We start from the raw sequence: 17,984 nt of genomic DNA on the forward strand, positions 1-17,984 counted from the left end.
GGTCACAGGAAGGCCCCACAATTTTCAAAGCACCCCAGCCTGTGAGCACAAAGCCACCACTGAACAGATGCGATCATGTCACCCCCCCGACACACACACACACACTCCGGGATATTTGACGTCACAGCCTTCGGGCAGCCCTGGGAGCAGGGGGTGGCGGGTCCTTGGGGAAGGTTTGTCCCCCAAACATGATGAGAGTCACAGTGCCGGGTTTGGGGGCCCCTCCCCGGGCTCCACTTCCTTGTCACCTTGACCGAGCTCCCCACGGAGCTTTCGGGCACCACGATGCGCACACGTGTCAGAGAGGACAGCGGGAGCACGGGGAGGGGACAGCCGGTCTTGGGCGGGAGGCATCCGGGGAGACGTCCGCTAGAAAGAGGGGCCTGAGTCCATGCCCACAGGTGAGTTTCTAAAGCTGGCCTTCGGGAAAGTTCCAGACGGACGTGGGATTCTGTGAGTGAGCCTGGAGGTGACGGTGCTCGTCAGTGCTAGACAGTGGGTGGCGGGCACTTAACGGGCATCATGGAAACGAGATCTTCCTCCCATGAGTGGTGCCTGCAGGGGGTCATCGGGGGCTTTGCTGCCCCCCCCAAAGGGGGACAATTTGCAAATGCGCACGTGTGGGCAGGGAGGAGCGTGCCTGCTGTCCTGCCGGAGGTGAGGGGGTGCAGAGAGCTAAGTGACAGACAGGCCCAGAGAGGCCACAGATGTGACAGTCACGTGGTCTGTGTGTGGAGCCTAGCGGGCGATTCTGGGACTAGAATGTCACACGGACCACTCACACGGAGTCACGTCGACACCCTCGCAGGGGACGGTAACTCCACACTGGAGGTGGCAGGAAGCACGCACCCCCGCCACCTTTGGGAGAAAACCCGATGGCATCTGGGTTACCCCGCTTTGCAACAGGAATCTCTCCTGCGTATCAGTCCTGCCCCCTTAACACAATGCCTCCCCCTTCCCTGTCCTGCTGTGACGCTGGAAAGTGTTGTGGGCCATCCTGGCTCCCTCACGTCGTCCGGGCAGGCCGGCCTCGCACCCCGGGTGTGGCCAGTTTCTGGAGCTGTCACACGAAGCAGCGGTCGGCCTCGGACCGTTTACTTCTATCATGCATCCACGGATGAGATGATAACTGTGGAGCCAGGGCTGCTGGCAAGCCTGCCGTCTGAGTGGACCACTGGCACACTACACGATGCTTCCTCTAGAACGAAGTGGGGACTCCAGCCTTTGTCTGCAGAGCCAGACAGGGTCGTTTTCTGTTCCGTTCTGCACTGGCCGCACCCCCGTTCCGCTACAAACCGCGACCAGCCGGGCCGCTTTTCCCCCAGCGACCGGTGGTGGCCTGAGATCCCCACGCCCGTAACAAGAGGGGCCTGGGTGGCCTGGAAGGGTGGAGTTGCAAGCTTAGCTAAAGACTTTCTTTCCTGCAGAAGAGTGGATATACTTTGGTTACTGCAGTTCAGTTGCTTCCAGTGAACGTCTTATGTTCCAGAGTTGAAATCAATCATATAATCAGGAAAAAAAAAAAATGTGCCTTTAGACACCAGGCCATGTGTACAGGAGTTTGCTAAAGTTACAGCCTTTCTAGGAAAGGACGTTGAGTGGGTTAGTTAACAGTCAGTTAGTGTCCAAAGGCCGCGCTCAAAAAATTGTACAATTTTAGGCAACATTGTTTATTTCAACGTTGTTTCTCTGACGTTTGGGATGAAGTGCTTTCTCCAGATAAAGAAGAATCCGTTTTTCCTTCTCTTAAATGTTCCAGATTTTGGGTTTTGTCTCAGTCGGCTTAAACCAGAGCTTCTGTCCACCTAAGGAAGCAATTTAACGAAACAAGCTTTGGTTAATCCATTTTACCAAACGTTCCCCATTTAGGGGGCATTGATTTTTCATAACGCTCTCAAACATGTGACATCTAACAATAGGAGAAGGAAGTAAAAGATGCTGGTTTCGGATGGAAATGTGTGTCTTATAAGTAACGGAAGGTGCTTTAAAACCCTGTCCTGGCACTGCTCAGTACCGTGGCCGCTACCAGATGTGGTGTTTAAATTTACATTTTAATCAATTAAAATGAACGAGAATGTAAACTTCAGTTCTCAGGGACACCAGCCATCCTTGGAACGCATGGCAGCCACGGCTGGCTGGCGGCCACATCTTGGCGTCTTGGATGGTGCAGGGAGAGGACACGGCCATCCACAGAGTACATCCTGTTGCACAGCACTGATCCAGAAGCCACACCATCCTGAAGTTCTTTGGGGAGCAAAAAAAAAAAAAAACAGAGTGTTTCCAAGATAGGAAAAGAAAAATACATTTGGAAGCCAAATGCTCATGTCATTAAGGCGTGTTTGTCCACCGAGGGTTTCTTGGAGAGAGACCTGAACGCCTCGGAGTTGAAGTCACCTTGGGTGCGTTAGATCCGGCACCAGTGTCACGCCAGACCTGGCCCAGGACGGGAGTCCGACTCTGGGGGACACCCGTGCATCCGGCCGAGGCGGGGGGCGGTCCTGGCGTCTCTGCCCTGTTGCCCAGCACCCCGGGGCCAACCCCGCGTTTGCTTCCCCCACGTACAGAGTGACCGGGTCGGACAGTGGGCAAGGATCATGGCAGTGCTTGGTACAATCGGGGGCCCCCTGGGTACTGACATTTTTAAATTCAGTAATTCTGACCGAGTCCTTCATGCTTTGAGCAATCAAGAGCAGAGTTAGTTCTGTTTTGCTGTATTTTGCGGACTTTTTAGTGGTCACTGCATGGCGTGCCTTGCCCGTGACCCATGACGCCGACCCTTAACGGGACTCCTAAACGCACTTGTGTCTCCCGCAGTCGGCAAGCCCCACAAGTGTGGATACTGTGGCCGAAGCTACAAGCAGCGGAGCTCTTTGGAGGAGCACAAGGAGCGTTGCCACAACTACCTGCAGAGCATGGGCCTCCCGGGCACGCTGTACCCAGGTAAGCGGGCGGCGGGGACGGGGACGGCCCCCCGCACGCAGCCGGGGGCAGGGCGCGTGGCCCAAAAACCCCGCCCTCTGGAAATCTGCGGAAGCCTCTTGGAAGTTTGGGAATTTTTTTTTCTGATTTTCTTTAATGTTATTTATTTCTTTTTGGTGGGGGGGAGGTAATCAGGTTTATTCATTTATTTATTTTAATGGGATGCTGGGGGATGGAGCCCAGGACCTCGTGCACGCGAGGCATGCGCTCTACCACTGAGCTAGACCCTCCCTCCTCGGTTTTTATATTTTTTTAAACCTGGAGTAGAAATTGCTTCTTTGTGCTTTGTCCTCAAAATAAGGTCTGAAGTCTTGTTTTGAAGACTGTTTTTCTCATGAGGTGGATCGCATGAGAGCTTTCGGGCTGTCTTTTCACGCGTCGGTACGGAACGTGGGGTGCACGTGTTGGGGGACCCTGAGCATCTGCAGGGTTGTGGCTGTCGCAGGGGGCAGGTTGCCTTGTCCCCCTGGGCACGAATGCTTCTGTGTGTTGCATCACCAGATGACACTCGGCTCTCATCTTAGACGATGGAAACTGAAAGATGTCGAGGGAGAGAGCTGAAGGAGGCTGGATTTACTCAGAAGGGTGGCAGACGTCCTCAAAGACACCTTCCTAACTTCCTAAGATGTAAGAATCTTCTGAGCAGGTCAGGGGAAGCTAACCTCTTTCAAGTCACGATTCATTTAGCCCGACTCCTGGAAAAGCCATCCTTGGACCGAGGGGTGGACGTTCAGTCAACAGCGGAGAATTTATCTCGTCTTATTCCAACATTCCGACTTGAAAAAGAAAAAAAAAAAAGTGACTCAGAAAGGAAAATCCACCAGGCAGCTCTTGGAGGATTCTTTTTAAATTTCAAATTTTATTTCATTTTGTTCTTCAGTAAAATACACATAACATAAACTTACTATCCTCACCGTTTTTAAAGTCTACTTCAATGCTCTGAAGTACATTCAGGGACGCTCGGATTACCAACAGCAGACAGGAGTGGACGGAAAGAATGGTCAGAATCAGAATGAGTTGTAAAAATCGAAGTCCTGGCCTCTCAAGGGGACTGTGATCCTGGCGCTGTCCCCCCCTGCTGATCTGCCAGAGACCTGGGGCTAACAGGTTTCTCTGGGCCTTGATCTTCTTACCTGTAAAATGGGCAGGTTCCATTACGTTACCATTTAGCTTCCTTCAGAGTCTCAGGTCTATTTCTGGAATGGAAAGCTGCTGAGGGTTTAGCTGAAGAGGAAACGCTAGACATTAAAATCATCAGCATCCCTGGAATAATGTGTGGCCAGATCGTAGGGCTGGAGGCTGAGGGATGAGGGACTAATTATGTTCCTTTCAAATAAAATGTGAACAGTCAGATATTGTCTTTGTAAAAAATAAGTTAATGGGTCTTGCGAGTAAATGTTTAAATAAGCCATTTACGTACTCAACAGAAATTCACTGAGGACTTATTACCGAAAATACCAAGTCCTAGTGAATACAATAATCTGAATTTCCCCCTAAAACTGTACACGTGGACTTGAGGAGAGAAAGTGACCCCGAGGCCCAGAGGGGGTTGGCGTTCTCCATCGTTCTCATTACCCAGGTGACAAGCCGTGACCTCACAGCAGGTTGGAGAGGTTCCCCCAGAGGAGAAGCAGAGTCGGCTTCACCGAGACCCAGATTCGAGGTCTGCCTTGGAATCTGCTTCTGACCACCGTGACCCGGGGCTCATCCCTTAGGAGGATGACAGTTCCCGCCTGGGCCAGCCCCACAGAAAGGCTGTGAGAGGGGTGTGGGGGCAGAGGCTTGTACCATGCACCTGTCTGAGTGTTCACGCTGAGGCTGCCGGATGGACCCTGAAACTGGGTTCTCCCCCTTGAGCTGCCCTGTCAGGAATATACGCATTAGATGTCACCCTCCCGCTGGGATCCATTTAACCCTAAAACATGAAGCTGTTCCCTCTTGCTGATCCGACGATTGGAATTCACACAATGGCGTTGCATCCTAAACTCAGGACACGCACAGGCTCCCCGTGCGCAGTTACTGCTGGGTGAGACTCTCTCCGGCAAGCACTTTGGTACAAGTCCTACCCGACCACCGGGAACTCGGGGCCCCAGTGGGTGGGGTCTTGTGGGGCCGGGGCGGGTTGACTCCTGCCCTCTGTGTGTTTCCCATCCCCCGGCCTCCCCATGACCCCCAAGACCGGCCCCTGTGAACGCACAGGCGGACGCTCCCAAGGGCTCTTCCCTCTCCAGTCCCCCTTCGGTTGAGGCCACTCTTTCGGATTAAGTACAAACAGGGAGGAAAAGTGTCATTTTTCTGAATATAATTTTTTGTAAAAGGCTCTGGGTGATCTGTTAGCATTTCCTAATGTTTTTACAGAAAATATAAGCTTCCTTTGAGCCTAAGGCGCCCAGCTTGTGTTGCCAGCCCTTAGAGGGAAATTCATCAGAGGCTGGGGCAGCAATGGTCGGTGAGCTTTGGGCTCACTGTCCCTCACTGTGGTGGCTCTGAGGGTCTCAGCTCTCAGCAGGGCCTGTGCCCTGGCAGACAGGAAACCCAGCTGGAGGGGCTGTGGGCTCCCTGGGCAGGCCACTGTGCCCCACTTTGCAGAGAAGGTAGACACATTAGAAGGCATATTAACGTAAGTTTGTTTTCTATGCCTGTGAGTCTGTTTCCGTTTTGTAAATAAGCTCATGTGTATCATTCTTTCAGATTCCACATATAAATGATCTCATATGAAATTTGTCCTTCTCTGTCTGACTTGGTATGACCATCTCCAGGTCCATCCATTTCTGCAAATGGCATTATTCTTTTTCATGGCTGCATAGTATTCCATCGTATATACATACATACCACAACTTCTTTATCCAGTCATCTGGTTACCAAAGGGGAAAGGGGTGGGGGGAGGGATAAATTGGGAGTTTGGGATTAGCAGATACACATTATTATATATAAAATAAATAAACAACAAGGTCCTACTGTATAGCACAGAGGACTATATTTAATACCTTGTAATAACTTATAATGAAAAGGAATATATGTATAACTGAATCACTATGCTGTACGCCAGAAACTAACACAACACTATAAATCAACTACAGTTCAATTTAAAAAAAGAGAGAGAGAATGTATTAATTTGATAGGTCAAAAACACAACCAGTGGAACTGAATTCTATAGATTTAATACATACCCCTCCTGTAAATCAGGGTGTGGGATTTTGTGTTTGCCCACATAATACGAAACACACACTCCCAAAGCTGAGAAGTTGCATATACCAGCAGTAATAACCAATTTGAAATATATTTTTAGGCAACATTCAGAATGAAGCAATGAAGACACAAAAATTTTTAGCAACGATCTTAGCGGGTAGCGTGCAGGGCATGGTGAGAAGTCCAGCAAAGCATCCTGAGGCGAGACTGAGCACAGGGGAGCCTGCAGACACGGCATATGCATCCTCTGGAATCTGGGCCGGGTTTAACATGAAATCGATTTGTCCATCTTAGTGGAATATTGGCAAGTGTATCTGGAAAAATAAATGAGGGAAGTGGCATTTTTTTTTAAACAAGAAGGATGTCTGATGCTATATGAAAATGTAGCTGTGTCACAGACGTCTTTGAAGAACAGACAGACAATCAACGCTTGAGATGGGTAAACCCTCCAACGACCCCGGGGTGAGTCAGCATGTCCCGTCTGAGCCAGGAGGAAGCACACGGCAATGCGGTCCAAGTGGACCCTTCAGAACCGGTGTTGGAAGAACTGACTGGCCATTGGGAAGATAATATCAGTTTCCATTTCTCGCTTCTTACACGTGAGGATCCATTGCAGGGAGATGACAAAGTTATCTTTCCAGAGATCCAATCAGGAAAGCTGGGATGCAGCTGGACTGTGCGGGATTCAAAGCTGTGTCCACAGTTCTGGAAAGAAAGGGAGGATTCAGAAAAGTAAGGCTGGGCTGGAAACACTCCCTGAACCAACGCCCGCCTCCCCAGTTTCGGGATTTCCTGCCGGGCGGCGTTCCTCAGTCTTCGGTTGGCTGCGTGTTCAGGGTCCCGGAGCTCTGGGCCTTCTCCCCGCGTTGCCGGGAGTCGGTGAAGCATCTTGGTGGCCACGTGCCTTCTGCATCTCAGTTTGCGGTGCTGGTTGTTAGAATGGGGCCCTTAGGTCACGTCCAGCTCTGAAAGTCCTTTGATTCTCAAGATTGCTGCTGTCCGGATGGACTGAGTCAGTGCACTGGAGGGAGGATGTGAGAAGTTGAGGGCTGATCAGACCGGTGTCAGACTGAACGCTGGGCGAGACCGAATCCTTTGTGCTTCTAAACCGGCCTCTCTAACTGTCTCTGTCTTTAGTCATTAAAGAAGAAACCAACCACAGTGAGATGGCAGAAGACCTGTGCAAGATCGGACCAGAGCGCTCCCTAGTGCTGGACAGGCTAGCAAGTAACGTCGCCAAACGTAAGAGTTCTATGCCTCAGAAATTTGTTGGTAAGAGTTAAACGTTTGCTGTCTCTTAAAACCACCACCACGCGGGTGCTTTTAGCCTCAGGCGGTAATGAGTGGAGGGTAGAAGAGAGGAAAAAAGTAGCTCCTTTTTTACAAAAGCAAAAATTTGGTAAGCTTACCATTTTGGAGTTTATTTTTTTCCAATAGGCTTCTTAAAAATAACAAACCTCCCTCCCAAGCATTTTTTTAGACGTGGGTTTGCAGCGCCCGGGGAAGTCACCTATGGATGCTCGGTGTCCACCTGGGGGAGCCCGGGGCGGTGCGCACAGGGCTCGGACCCCCCCCCCCACGACCTGAGCAACCTCTCTGAGCATCAGGCGCCCATTTTTCACAAGAAGCTCATGATATCCCCACATGGGCGACTTTGGAGGTTTAAAGGGCAGAACGTCACAGCGGCTGGCCCAGGAGGTGCCCAGTAAAGAGGAGACATGGCCTCGGTGGCTGTTCTTGCCGCCGCATCTCTCCCGGTGCCCGGTGCCGTCAGGGTGGGGCAGCCCTTGCCTCCAGGGGCTTGTGTCCGCTGTGGGTGACAGACACACACACCCATCGCCCTCATGCAGGCCAGACACTGGAGCGCAGGCAGCGGGACACCTGGGCAGTGGAGGGGAGGCGCCTGAGGGTGTCAGTGCACGGCCACCTGTCTGCACTACCACCGTGGCCAAGTTACTCAGCCTCTCCGAGCCTCGGCCCCCTCTTTACGTATCTTACAGGGTTTTGTGCACATAGATGAACAGCAAGGCTGTGACAGCATTTAGAAACCCTCAGTGTGATGATAATACCATGAAGATAATGTGGAAAGTGGACCATGGGGGAGGGTCATGTCCAGGGGAGAGGACCATGGAGGGAGGGTCATGTCCAGGGAAGAGGACCGTGGGGGGAGGGTCATGCCATTGGGGGAGGGTCATGTCCAGGGGAGATGACCGTGGGGGGAGGGTCATGCCATTGGGGGAGGGTCATGCCCAGGGGAGATGACCGTGGGGGAGGGTCATGCCATTGGGGGAGGGTCATGTCCAGGGGAGATGACCGTGGGGGAGGGTCATGCCATTGGGGGAGGGTCATGCCCAGGGGAGATGACCGTGGGGGAGGGTCATGCCATTGGGGGAGGGTCATGTCCAGGGGAGAGGATTAGGACTCTGTTGGAGAACACTTTTGCGAACCACCCACCGGCCAGATAGACAGCGCGGGGAGATGCCCACATGGATGGGAGCCCATGCGCCATGAGCACGAGGCAGACGGTCCATTTCCCCAGCAGGGCAGGAGGGAGGTGACCCGAGGAGGTGGGGTCTCAGGTGGCTGGGTGGCGGTGAGAAGGCAGTGGTCCCCGGCTCCTCCCCGATGTCCGCTTGGTGATGGTGGTGGGGAACCTGTAAGGCAGTATGATTTTTGCATTGAGCATCGCTCAGAAGGGCGTACATTTTTGCTTCATTGACACACGACCTCTGAATAGAGTGTTTGAACTTGGGCATGAGTGTAGGTAAGCTCCCTCGCCATTGTGTCGTCAAAGAGCTGATGCTCTGAGATACGCAGACACAGGTGCATGTGACTGACAACGCCCATCAGGAAAGGGACAGCCGTGCTCAGCATTGCTAACTGCCGTCTTGAGTCCACGTGGTAAGGGTGGGAAGACGCTTTTAACTACAGAGAGGAACCAAAAGAGGACTGTGACCGTGGTCGGCTTCCTGCCACCCATCATAACCTCCTTGGTATAGTTTCTTCTTCTTCAAGTTAAAAAAACTGTTTTATTATTACAATGACGCATGGTGAATGTCAAGAATTTTAATGCAAAGATGTTTGAAAATCACCACAAAATCCATCATCCAGAAACACCCAACATTAAGAGTAGCTGAGCCTCACGGAAATTATCTTTCTTGCTTATAATTGTGAGTGGATGCAACGCAGAGGTGGATCGATAAACATGAAGTTAAGACTTCCGTAAGGACGCTGGCATATGACAAATGCTGGTTCAGATGAAAGTGTCACATTTAGACGTGTCTTAAATTTCAGAGGCGGATTTGTTATTTCGATTTGAATTTGAGTTTGCTAAGCACCAAACAAAATTGGACGGCTGGCTTGTCATCAAATAGATTTTTCCTCCCAGAAAGACATTCTTTTGTAAAGGATTTCTCTACGATTAAAAAGTTGTGCTGTGAAAAACGCGAAGATCTTCAAATCATTTTTAAATCTATTTGATTCTGGGAGGCAGAGCATATAGCTCAGTGGTGGAGTCCTGGGTTTCATTAAAAATAAATCAGTAAATAAACCTAATCCCTTCCCCACCAACATAAATAAATAAAGATAAATTTTTTTAAAAAATAAATCTGTTTGCTTCCACTTAGACAATGTCAGCTGAGTCTCTGCTCTGAAAATCAAGAATGTTACTCTGCCTCCCAGTGTTCGGTTGTATTATGATTTTTACATTTTCCAGCTGCCTACTATTCACATTTTAGTCTGAATTAATTCTCCAAGTAGTTTAGCTGTTTGTTATTCATTTTATAAGTAAAGTCAAGGCTCAGATGTAGCCCTTGCCCTACTATTTCCATTTATTTTGAGTAATCCCTTAATTCACTGGACTTTTCAAAAAGCTTCTATAAATGTTCTGATTCCTCAACTGTTCTGCGTTTGAGGCTGCCTGCTTCTGCCTTTCTGCTTGAAGAACTTCTTGGCGAGTATATGATGCTGGTCACTCTTTTTTCCCTCCCCTGAGAATTTTTTAGATTTTGCCCTGAGGACAGAAGGCAAGACTTCCATGTTCTCTCTGCACGCCTGAAGAATTTAAACACCCTAACTCGGACATGTCTTGGTGTTTCTGGATTCTGAATTAAACAAAAAAAAATTTCCTGACATTTTAATCTGGAGATTCCCCCCTTTTTTTTTTTACTCTTCTATTTCGTGGAAAGTCTTTTTTTTTTTATTTATTTATTTATAAACATATCTTTTGTTCCATCTGTTGTAAAGGATACCAGTTGTCCTTGTGTTGGAGTTTGTCTTCCATATCTGTTAGCATTTCTCTAAGTTTATTTTTTTTCTTTCTCACATTGATTTCCTGTATTACCTTACGTTTTTTTCTCCACATCAGTCATTCCATTTTTGGTACTTTATGTTCTATGTCTTGCTGTTTCTAATCCACGTATGTATAACACTATAATAATACTGTCTGGACTTCATTTATCTCCTGAGATCCAAAATCACCATTTTCGTCTTACTCTGTTGCTTTAGCATGCTGTGTTTCAGTATTTTTTTTTTAAATTGAATCTATGTCACAAAGCCATTATGAGGCATTTCTTCTCCTCCTTGAACTAAGCTTCTTTCCTAGGCTGGCCTCATTGGTCTGTGTTTCACTTCTTTATTCCCTTGGATGAATAGGAAATACTTTCATGGTGAGCCTGACTTTTCCCATTTCATCCATTAGTCTATTTGGGCTGATGCAACTTGATTGGCATGTCAGCGTTCTTCCCACTGTATCTGAGATTTTTTTTTTTAACCCCTTATGAGAGCTTTTGACTTTTCTAAATCCTGAAAGGATGCCAAGGATGGAACTGGGGGAAGTTCAGGGGAGGCGAAGGGCAGTCTTTGATAAAAGACTTTCTCTCTGTCCCTGGTTGAGGAGTGTGGTTTCCAGCCCTGCAGGGGGTTACTCTGGACACTGGGCTGTTTCCTCTCCGCATGTAGCATCGAGGGCCTAACTCCTGTCTCCTGTCTGGAGACCAGCCTCACCGCTCACTTGTCCAGGGTCACCTGGTTCCCATCAGCAGAAGTGTCAGCTGCTTTTTTGATCAGAAGTGGAAAAAGACACCTATCTGAATTGATTCTCTACAGATATGAGGATTTTAGGGAAATTGCTGGGCATTCTGTTGGTTCATAGTTAAGATTTTTGTAAGTGTGATCAGCAGGGAAGCTTTGCTAGACATGTTGTGTTAGAATTTTCTTCTTTTTCTTTCTTTTTTTTTTTTTTGGTCTTTGATTTTTTTTATGAGTATGTATTTCATTGGAATATGTACCTTTCTTTAGCTTCTTGCCAAAGTGAATTTTGTGGGCTTTTTCTCCCCTTGTAGCATATTAAGGAAGATAGATTCTGTGGGAGGTTTCAATATGCCAATATGCCACATTAATCTGAAATACACGTTGTTTTTTCCCTACCTCCGTTTCTTGCTGATTCCCGGTTTCAAAAGCAAACAATTCCAGGGGTTCCTTGGGAAACCACAGAACCATGACTTTGAGAGACACAGGGTGGTTAAGTGGAAAAGTGTCATTTTGGGCGGGGCTGTAAGCACTTTTGTACTGATTAAAATTGTCCGCAAAGCGCACTCCCCTCCTCTCCCTGCCGGGGTTTGGGGGAAGGATGGACTGAGATCCCGCTGGGGTGAATGTAAGAAGACGCTTAAATCCTCAGCACAAAAACAGGAGATGATGACACGGTTTCTCTGATGCTATTCTGTAACTTCTAACCTTCAGTGGAGAGAAACACCACGTCTCTGTCCCCTGCCACCCAACTTGCAGAGAGAGTCCATTCCATTCAGTTTCTGCAAGGGCGTGGCTGGCCACTGGCAAGTCTCTTTGTGTCATCCAGGGTCTCATGGCACTGCTGTCAGGCTGTGCATCCCTCTGGACCACCAGGAGAGTCGACTGAAAGGCAGCCAGGCCATTGTGCGATAAACATCCACCCCAAAGCAAGAAATTAGACCAAAGGTACCTTATAGTGCGATGGGGCAGACTCTTGATGATTATCAATGGTCACTGATAATAATAATAATTTAAGTCAGTGAACTATAGAGCAGTTTACCCTTCTGTTGCTAAGAACCAGCCGCAGATCTTAATGTCTGATCTTAATGTTAACATCTTAAAGGTGTCGGTGTGGGGAGTTCTGGCAGAAGCGAGCTTGCCTCCTGCTATGAACCATGATATTAGTATGTGTCTTGAGGCAGAACTTGCTGGTGGGCCCTCGACGGTCGTTCTTGAGGCATCATTCAGGCTCGGTCTTTTTTTTTTTTTTTTTTTTTTTTTTTGCAAGAACAAGTACATGTCACCCCTCTGCCTGTAGCATCCTCGGTCTGCTCCCAGCTTTCCGCCACCTGTCTGCGCAGCCCGGGGTCCACGGCTGCTAATGACTGGAAGAAGAGGGTGGGGTGTGAAGCGAGGGAGGATGTGGGAACTGTGTGTGATCCTTTCTCCTCCCGCCACAAGGCCGAGCCCGCCTTGTGTTACGGGCAAGGCTGACACCATTTCCCTCTACCGTTTCCCTGTTCCCTGCAAGGAGTATACAGTTACTGTATTTTTATTAAGCTCTCTGCCAGGGTGTTACAGTTATGAATTTAATAAATCTGTCATGCCGTAGCCCTTGAAATAAGTCCATCGCTCATGAATGATCCTATAATTAAGTATTTTAATTAAATGAATTGGTGCTACACGGACCAGTTACGGCAAATTACTTAGAACATGGTATTGAAAATATATACAACTACAATACATTTGCTCATCTAAATAGTCACCTTAAATTAAATTTAAAAACCGGTTTAACTGTAATATGTGGAGTCAAAGACGTGAGTATGGGTTCAGTCCGTTTGAGTATGTGCGGGTTTTTATAAGGAGGTCTGGGGATGGAGCCCAGGACCCGTGCATGCTAAGCACGCGCTCCCCCGAGTAAGCGCTGCTTAAATGACGCTCGGAGTGTGGTCCACCCCCTCGGGCATCGCCCTGTCCGGCCTGGCTGGTTGAAGTGCCGACCCCGGTGCCAGGGGCCCTCGGGGCAGGGCTGTGCCGGCCTCGCCGGGCCTGGGGGGCGCTGGCCCTGCGGGGTTGGGGGGGGCGGCGGCGGCGGGGGGGGGGGGGAGGGGGGAAGGGGGGCGCGCCGGCCGGTGTGGACTTCGGCCCCGGCCGCCGCGCCTGCCGAGCTCGCCTGACCGTCCCGCGTCTCCCCGCAGGGGACAAGTGCCTGTCGGAGCTGCCGTACGACGGCGGCGCCGGCTTCGAGAAGGAGAGCGAGGCGATGCAGACGCACGTGATGGACCAGGCCATCAACAACGCCATCAGCTACCTGGGCGCCGAGTCGCTGCGGCCGCTCGTGCAGACGCCGCCGGGCGCGGGCGCCGAGGCCGTGGCGGCGCTCGGGCCGCTGTTCCCGCTGCACAAGCCGCTGGCCGAGGGCGGCCCCGCGCGCGCCGGCCCCGCGGCGCCGGACAGCGCGGCCGAGCACCTGCTGCTGCTCTCCAAGGCCAAGGCCGCGTCGTCGTCCGAGCGCGAGGCGTCGCCCAGCCACAGCTGCCCAGACTCGACGGACACCGAGAGCAACGCGGAGGAGCAGCGCGGCGGCCTCATCTACCTGACCAACCACATCGGCGCGCACGCGCGCAACGGCCTGTCCGTCAAGGAGGAGCAGGCGGCCTTCGAGGCCCTGCGCGCCGCGTCCGACGGCGCGCACGACGCGCTCCGCGTGCTGGGCACGGCCGGCGAGCCGCTCAAGGTGTACCGCTGCGAGCCGTGCCGCGTGCTCTTCCTGGACCACGTCATGTACACCATCCACATGGGCTGCCACGGCTTCCGGGACCCCTTTGAGTGCAACATGTGCGGCCACCACAGCCAGGACAGGTACGAGTTCTCGTCGCACATCACCCGCGGCGAGCACCGCTTCCACATGAGCTAAAGCATCACCCGCCGGCCCGCGCCCGCCGCTGCGTGGACCGAGGCGGCCCCGCCGGGGGGCGCCCGGGGCCCCGCCAGCATCCCCGCCCCCCCCCCCCCCACCCGGCTGCTGCCGGCTCCGGACCACACCGTTCTGCTTTGACTCCTCTCTGCGCCCCTTTCCTTCGTTCTCTTGCTTTGGGAGACGCGGAGGTTTTCGTGCTGGATGCTGGGTTACACTCGGACCCCACCCCACCCCCACCCCCACCCCACTCCTCGCCAAACTGACCTCTTCCTGGATGTGTCTGGACACTGCTGGCTGGCATCCCCTCCCCTGTGGCGCCCTGGATCCCTGCCCTCCAAACCACTTGTCATTTCCGGAGAGAATTCTCTAAAAGCCGGCCAGAGCCTGGGGAGGAATGAACCGGTTCCCGGCCTCCGCAGGGGGATTCACACACCAGGTGTGGTTTCCAGGGTCCCAGCATCTGAGCGTCGTAGCCCCTCAGGTGTGGCCGTGACGGTGGATCGGCCCGGGAGGCACCCCACACAGCAGAGCCTGGAAACGTGTGCGCGCGCTCATGTGTGTGTGTGTAGCTGGGGCCAAAGGCCACAGTTTCTAAACGCAGGTGTTATTCTAAGTCCAGTTCTGCACAGGAAAATTCGCTGTTGGGGAAAAGTGGCTACTGGGGCCAAGGGAGGCTGCGATTGAGAGCCTTTCAGACTCATTCGCAGTTTCCAAAGTCCTGAGCTGTCACCCTGTCCCCGTGGTCAAGCAGAGTGAACTCAGTCTTCCTGTGGGCCCATCCGGACACCACTGTGGTCTGTTTGAACATCGTCAGACCTTCGATGGCCCCAAGCGCTGTCACTGCATTTCTGCCACCAGCCCTGAAATTTGGCCCTGAATTCCTTCTGAAACTCTCAAATGATGGGATTCCTCAGAAACCAACCTTTAGTCTAAATTCCACACTCATTTCCTTGGTTATCCATTCCTTCCCAGAACAGGATCTACCTGTGACCTCTCTCCCCCGCCGAAGGCCCCTTCCAGACCTCATTTCATGTCTGGCTTCCAGCCGTGGGCCTGGATCTCTTCCCATCAGTGGATTTCTCTCTCTGGCCACTGTGAATAATCTTCTCACATTAAAACCCAGAGAAGAGTGATTCAGGGTGACTATTCATTTTCAGGTCAAGGAAAGTCCAGCAGACGTCACTGACATATAGCAGCTCCCTGTTTGAACCTAAACTTTCAAACAGTCCAAAATTCTCTGCAGTAAGGATGTAAGCTCTGAAATCGTTCTTGCTGGGGGATTGGAGTGTTCAGGACACTCTCGTGACCAGCCCTTGAGATATGACAGGACAGAGGCAGGTGAGGACCCTAATTGCTCTCTGAAACCCCACAAAGGTGTCTGTGGTTCGGATCGCCACCAGGAAGGTAATAGAATTGGATGATTCTGTCATTAAGTACATTGAGTACATTCCTCTCTGGCTCGTAGGCAGGAAAATTGTCCAATTTCTGATGTTTACAGTATTCGTTTGCAACCAGAAATGTCCCCTGGGGGCCAAAAGCTTTCCCCTGGAGAGAACCGCTGGTCTAGACAAGTTCTTTGGAAACATACCTGCTCGGGTGCATTTGAGTTTTGTTGAAGGGACGGCTTCCCCGGAGATGACCCATCCTTGAGTCTTGGGTCCCCTTGCTTCCAGAACGCTATGGCAATTTTGAAACTGGAAAGAGACAACATTGTGATAACTGAGGCACTGACGCACGAATGTCCTGGGTAAAGGAGCAGGTTGAGAGCTGACCTGCTGACTGTTACAGTCAGAGGAACAGGTTCAAGGTGAGAGACTTCGTAGGTTCCCATTCGCTGGCCAGTACCGCCTGCCCTGGTGTTTCCCGTCCATCAGTTCATTGAAAGGAGGTGTTTTTCCCCCCCGTGGCTTCAGACAAAAGCTTAACGCACAGTTGTAAATAGTGGCCACAGCAATTCTCTTCTCCAGGGCTTCCCCCCTCCTCCCTCTGCTTTTTATAGCCAAGATGACCATTTATTTACCCATCTTTTGTTGTGGTTTTACACCGTAACGCCATTTCTCTTTGAAAGTATTGTATTTAAAAGTAAGGTTGCATATCATGTCGACAAAGAATTAAATTATGTTTGCGAGCTGACCAGATTCTGTACCGAAAGCTTGGCAAGGATTGCTTCTAGCTGGTAAAAAGTAGGATTTTGCATGACCTGACACCCTTTTGTTCTGTGGTTTGTTCTGCTGTTTGACAGTGAGAGTGTGTGTCGAGGGGACCGCTGGGTGCCGAAGCGCGCCCAGGCTTCGTGCACTCTCGTGGGGTTTAAAATGAGCATCCGCAGAAAGAGGGGCGCTGGTGGCACACGGATCCGTGGATCACAAGAAGAAATCCCTGTTTGCCGTTCCCGCCCCTCCCCGGTCTCCCAGCGTCCATCCGTGCAGAGCTCCCTACCCAGGTCCTTCTGCGTCCCGTGCCTGAGAGCGAGGGCTTGTCTTAGTCGAAGACTCACTGAAAAAAATTGCGTGATCATTGCTTTGTCACCAAAGGGCATCGCTTCGGGTACCAGCATGTGACACTTCCAATTTAGCATCAACCATGGAATGAGATCTCAGAGCCTCGTGGAGAAACACCTTTAAGGAGATGGGAAGACGGGAGTTCTTTTGTGTCTTTTGTCTTCTATCTTTGTGCTTTTTTCCTTGTTTTGCTTTGATTACCTTGTGACTCTCACAGCGTCATCTTCTTGCCGAAACAAAAGCGAGACGGCGTGGACTTGTGTAGATGAGACATGAAGGAACATGAAGGAACTTCTTGAGTTCCAGCAGAAATGGAAGGTCAGCTCTATGCCAAACCCAGACATCTCTCCTTCAGTTCAAGTGTGTGTGTGTGTGTGTGTGTGTGTTTAACTTTGAAATGAACCAAGATTAGACTTATTTAAGATACACAGACATCAGAGGGAAAAAAAAAAAAAGCACAATGCTGTTGGTACGTAACATTCACTGTGAACACGTGTAACCAGATTTCAATATGCAATAACGCGGCCAGCTCTTTCTAATACACTTTTTTACGAAGTTGTGTGTGGTGATTGTTAAGGTCGGCTTTGTTTGTATCCAGAGCAGCTTTCAGTGTTCAGCTGGCAAATTCATGTACAGGACTGTAAATGAAAAAAACTGCCTCTATGATCATGTTAAATTATTTCTGTTTAGCTGTGAACGACGGCTGTGCGCCCCACCCACTCTGGAGGAATAGAGTAGAGTTTTGTACACATTTTGAAATGCTTCTTCTGTAGTGATAGAGCGAATAAAGACAACGAATACTCTGTCTGGCCCATCCCGTGAAGCCCACGCTAGCCTCAGAGCGGCGACGTCCCGGTCAGGGGGCTGGGGGTCCTCGGGGATGCTCTGCACACAGCGGCGTCAGCTCGTTTGGCAGACTGACCACCTGCTGTCCAAGCTGTGCCGGGCCTGGGGCCCTCAGTCTCCGTCTCTGATCTCTGGGTGTGGATCCGAGGCTGGGTGGAGGTGGTAGGTGCCGGCTGCGCAGAGCACCCTGCGTAACGCCCTGGTGGCGCTTTGCTCGCAGAGCTGCACACTTGGGGAGGGCCGGGGGAGGGGGTTCAGTGCCGCAGACTCCCCAGCTCTGCCCCAGGTCCTCCAGCCCGTCTGGAGAAGCAGCCAGACGCCACGTGACATCAGAGCTAGCGAATAAGGGGCGGTTGTCAAGTTCACACGGCACAACATTTGCTCCAAATGAGGGAAACTTGAATGAAATGAACAGAGTGTAGTGTTTCACGTCGGGTCCAGAGGGGACTTTGAAGGGTGCCATTGGCCGAGGCAGCATCCTTCAAGGAAGTCCGCAGCACCACCCTCCTCCCAGGTTACTGATTTGAAAGGGGACGTTG

General features: G+C 51.0%; 1 protein-coding gene across 11 annotated transcripts in view; it reads left to right on the forward strand.

Moving 5' to 3' along the window:
• Positions 1 to 17,413, forward strand: part of IKZF1 (IKAROS family zinc finger 1) — an 89,204-nt gene extending 71,791 nt beyond the window's left edge. For 8 of the 11 annotated variants that reach the window (XM_074358683.1, XM_074358682.1, XM_074358681.1 and 5 more), the window contains 3 exons: positions 2,815 to 2,940; positions 7,306 to 7,440; positions 13,377 to 17,413. In XM_074358683.1, coding sequence (XP_074214784.1) covers positions 2,815 to 2,940; positions 7,306 to 7,440; positions 13,377 to 14,095 — 980 coding nt within the window. In that variant the 3' untranslated portion in view covers positions 14,096 to 17,413. The remainder of the gene's footprint in view (positions 1 to 2,814; positions 2,941 to 7,305; positions 7,441 to 13,376) is intronic. The other 3 variants (XM_074358686.1, XM_074358678.1, XM_074358684.1) reach the window with 2 other exon arrangements.
• Positions 17,414 to 17,984: the final 571 nt, after the last annotated feature.

Source organism: Camelus bactrianus, chromosome 36 (genome assembly GCF_048773025.1).
Source record: "Camelus bactrianus isolate YW-2024 breed Bactrian camel chromosome 36, ASM4877302v1, whole genome shotgun sequence".
NCBI lineage: Eukaryota > Metazoa > Chordata > Mammalia > Artiodactyla > Camelidae > Camelus > Camelus bactrianus.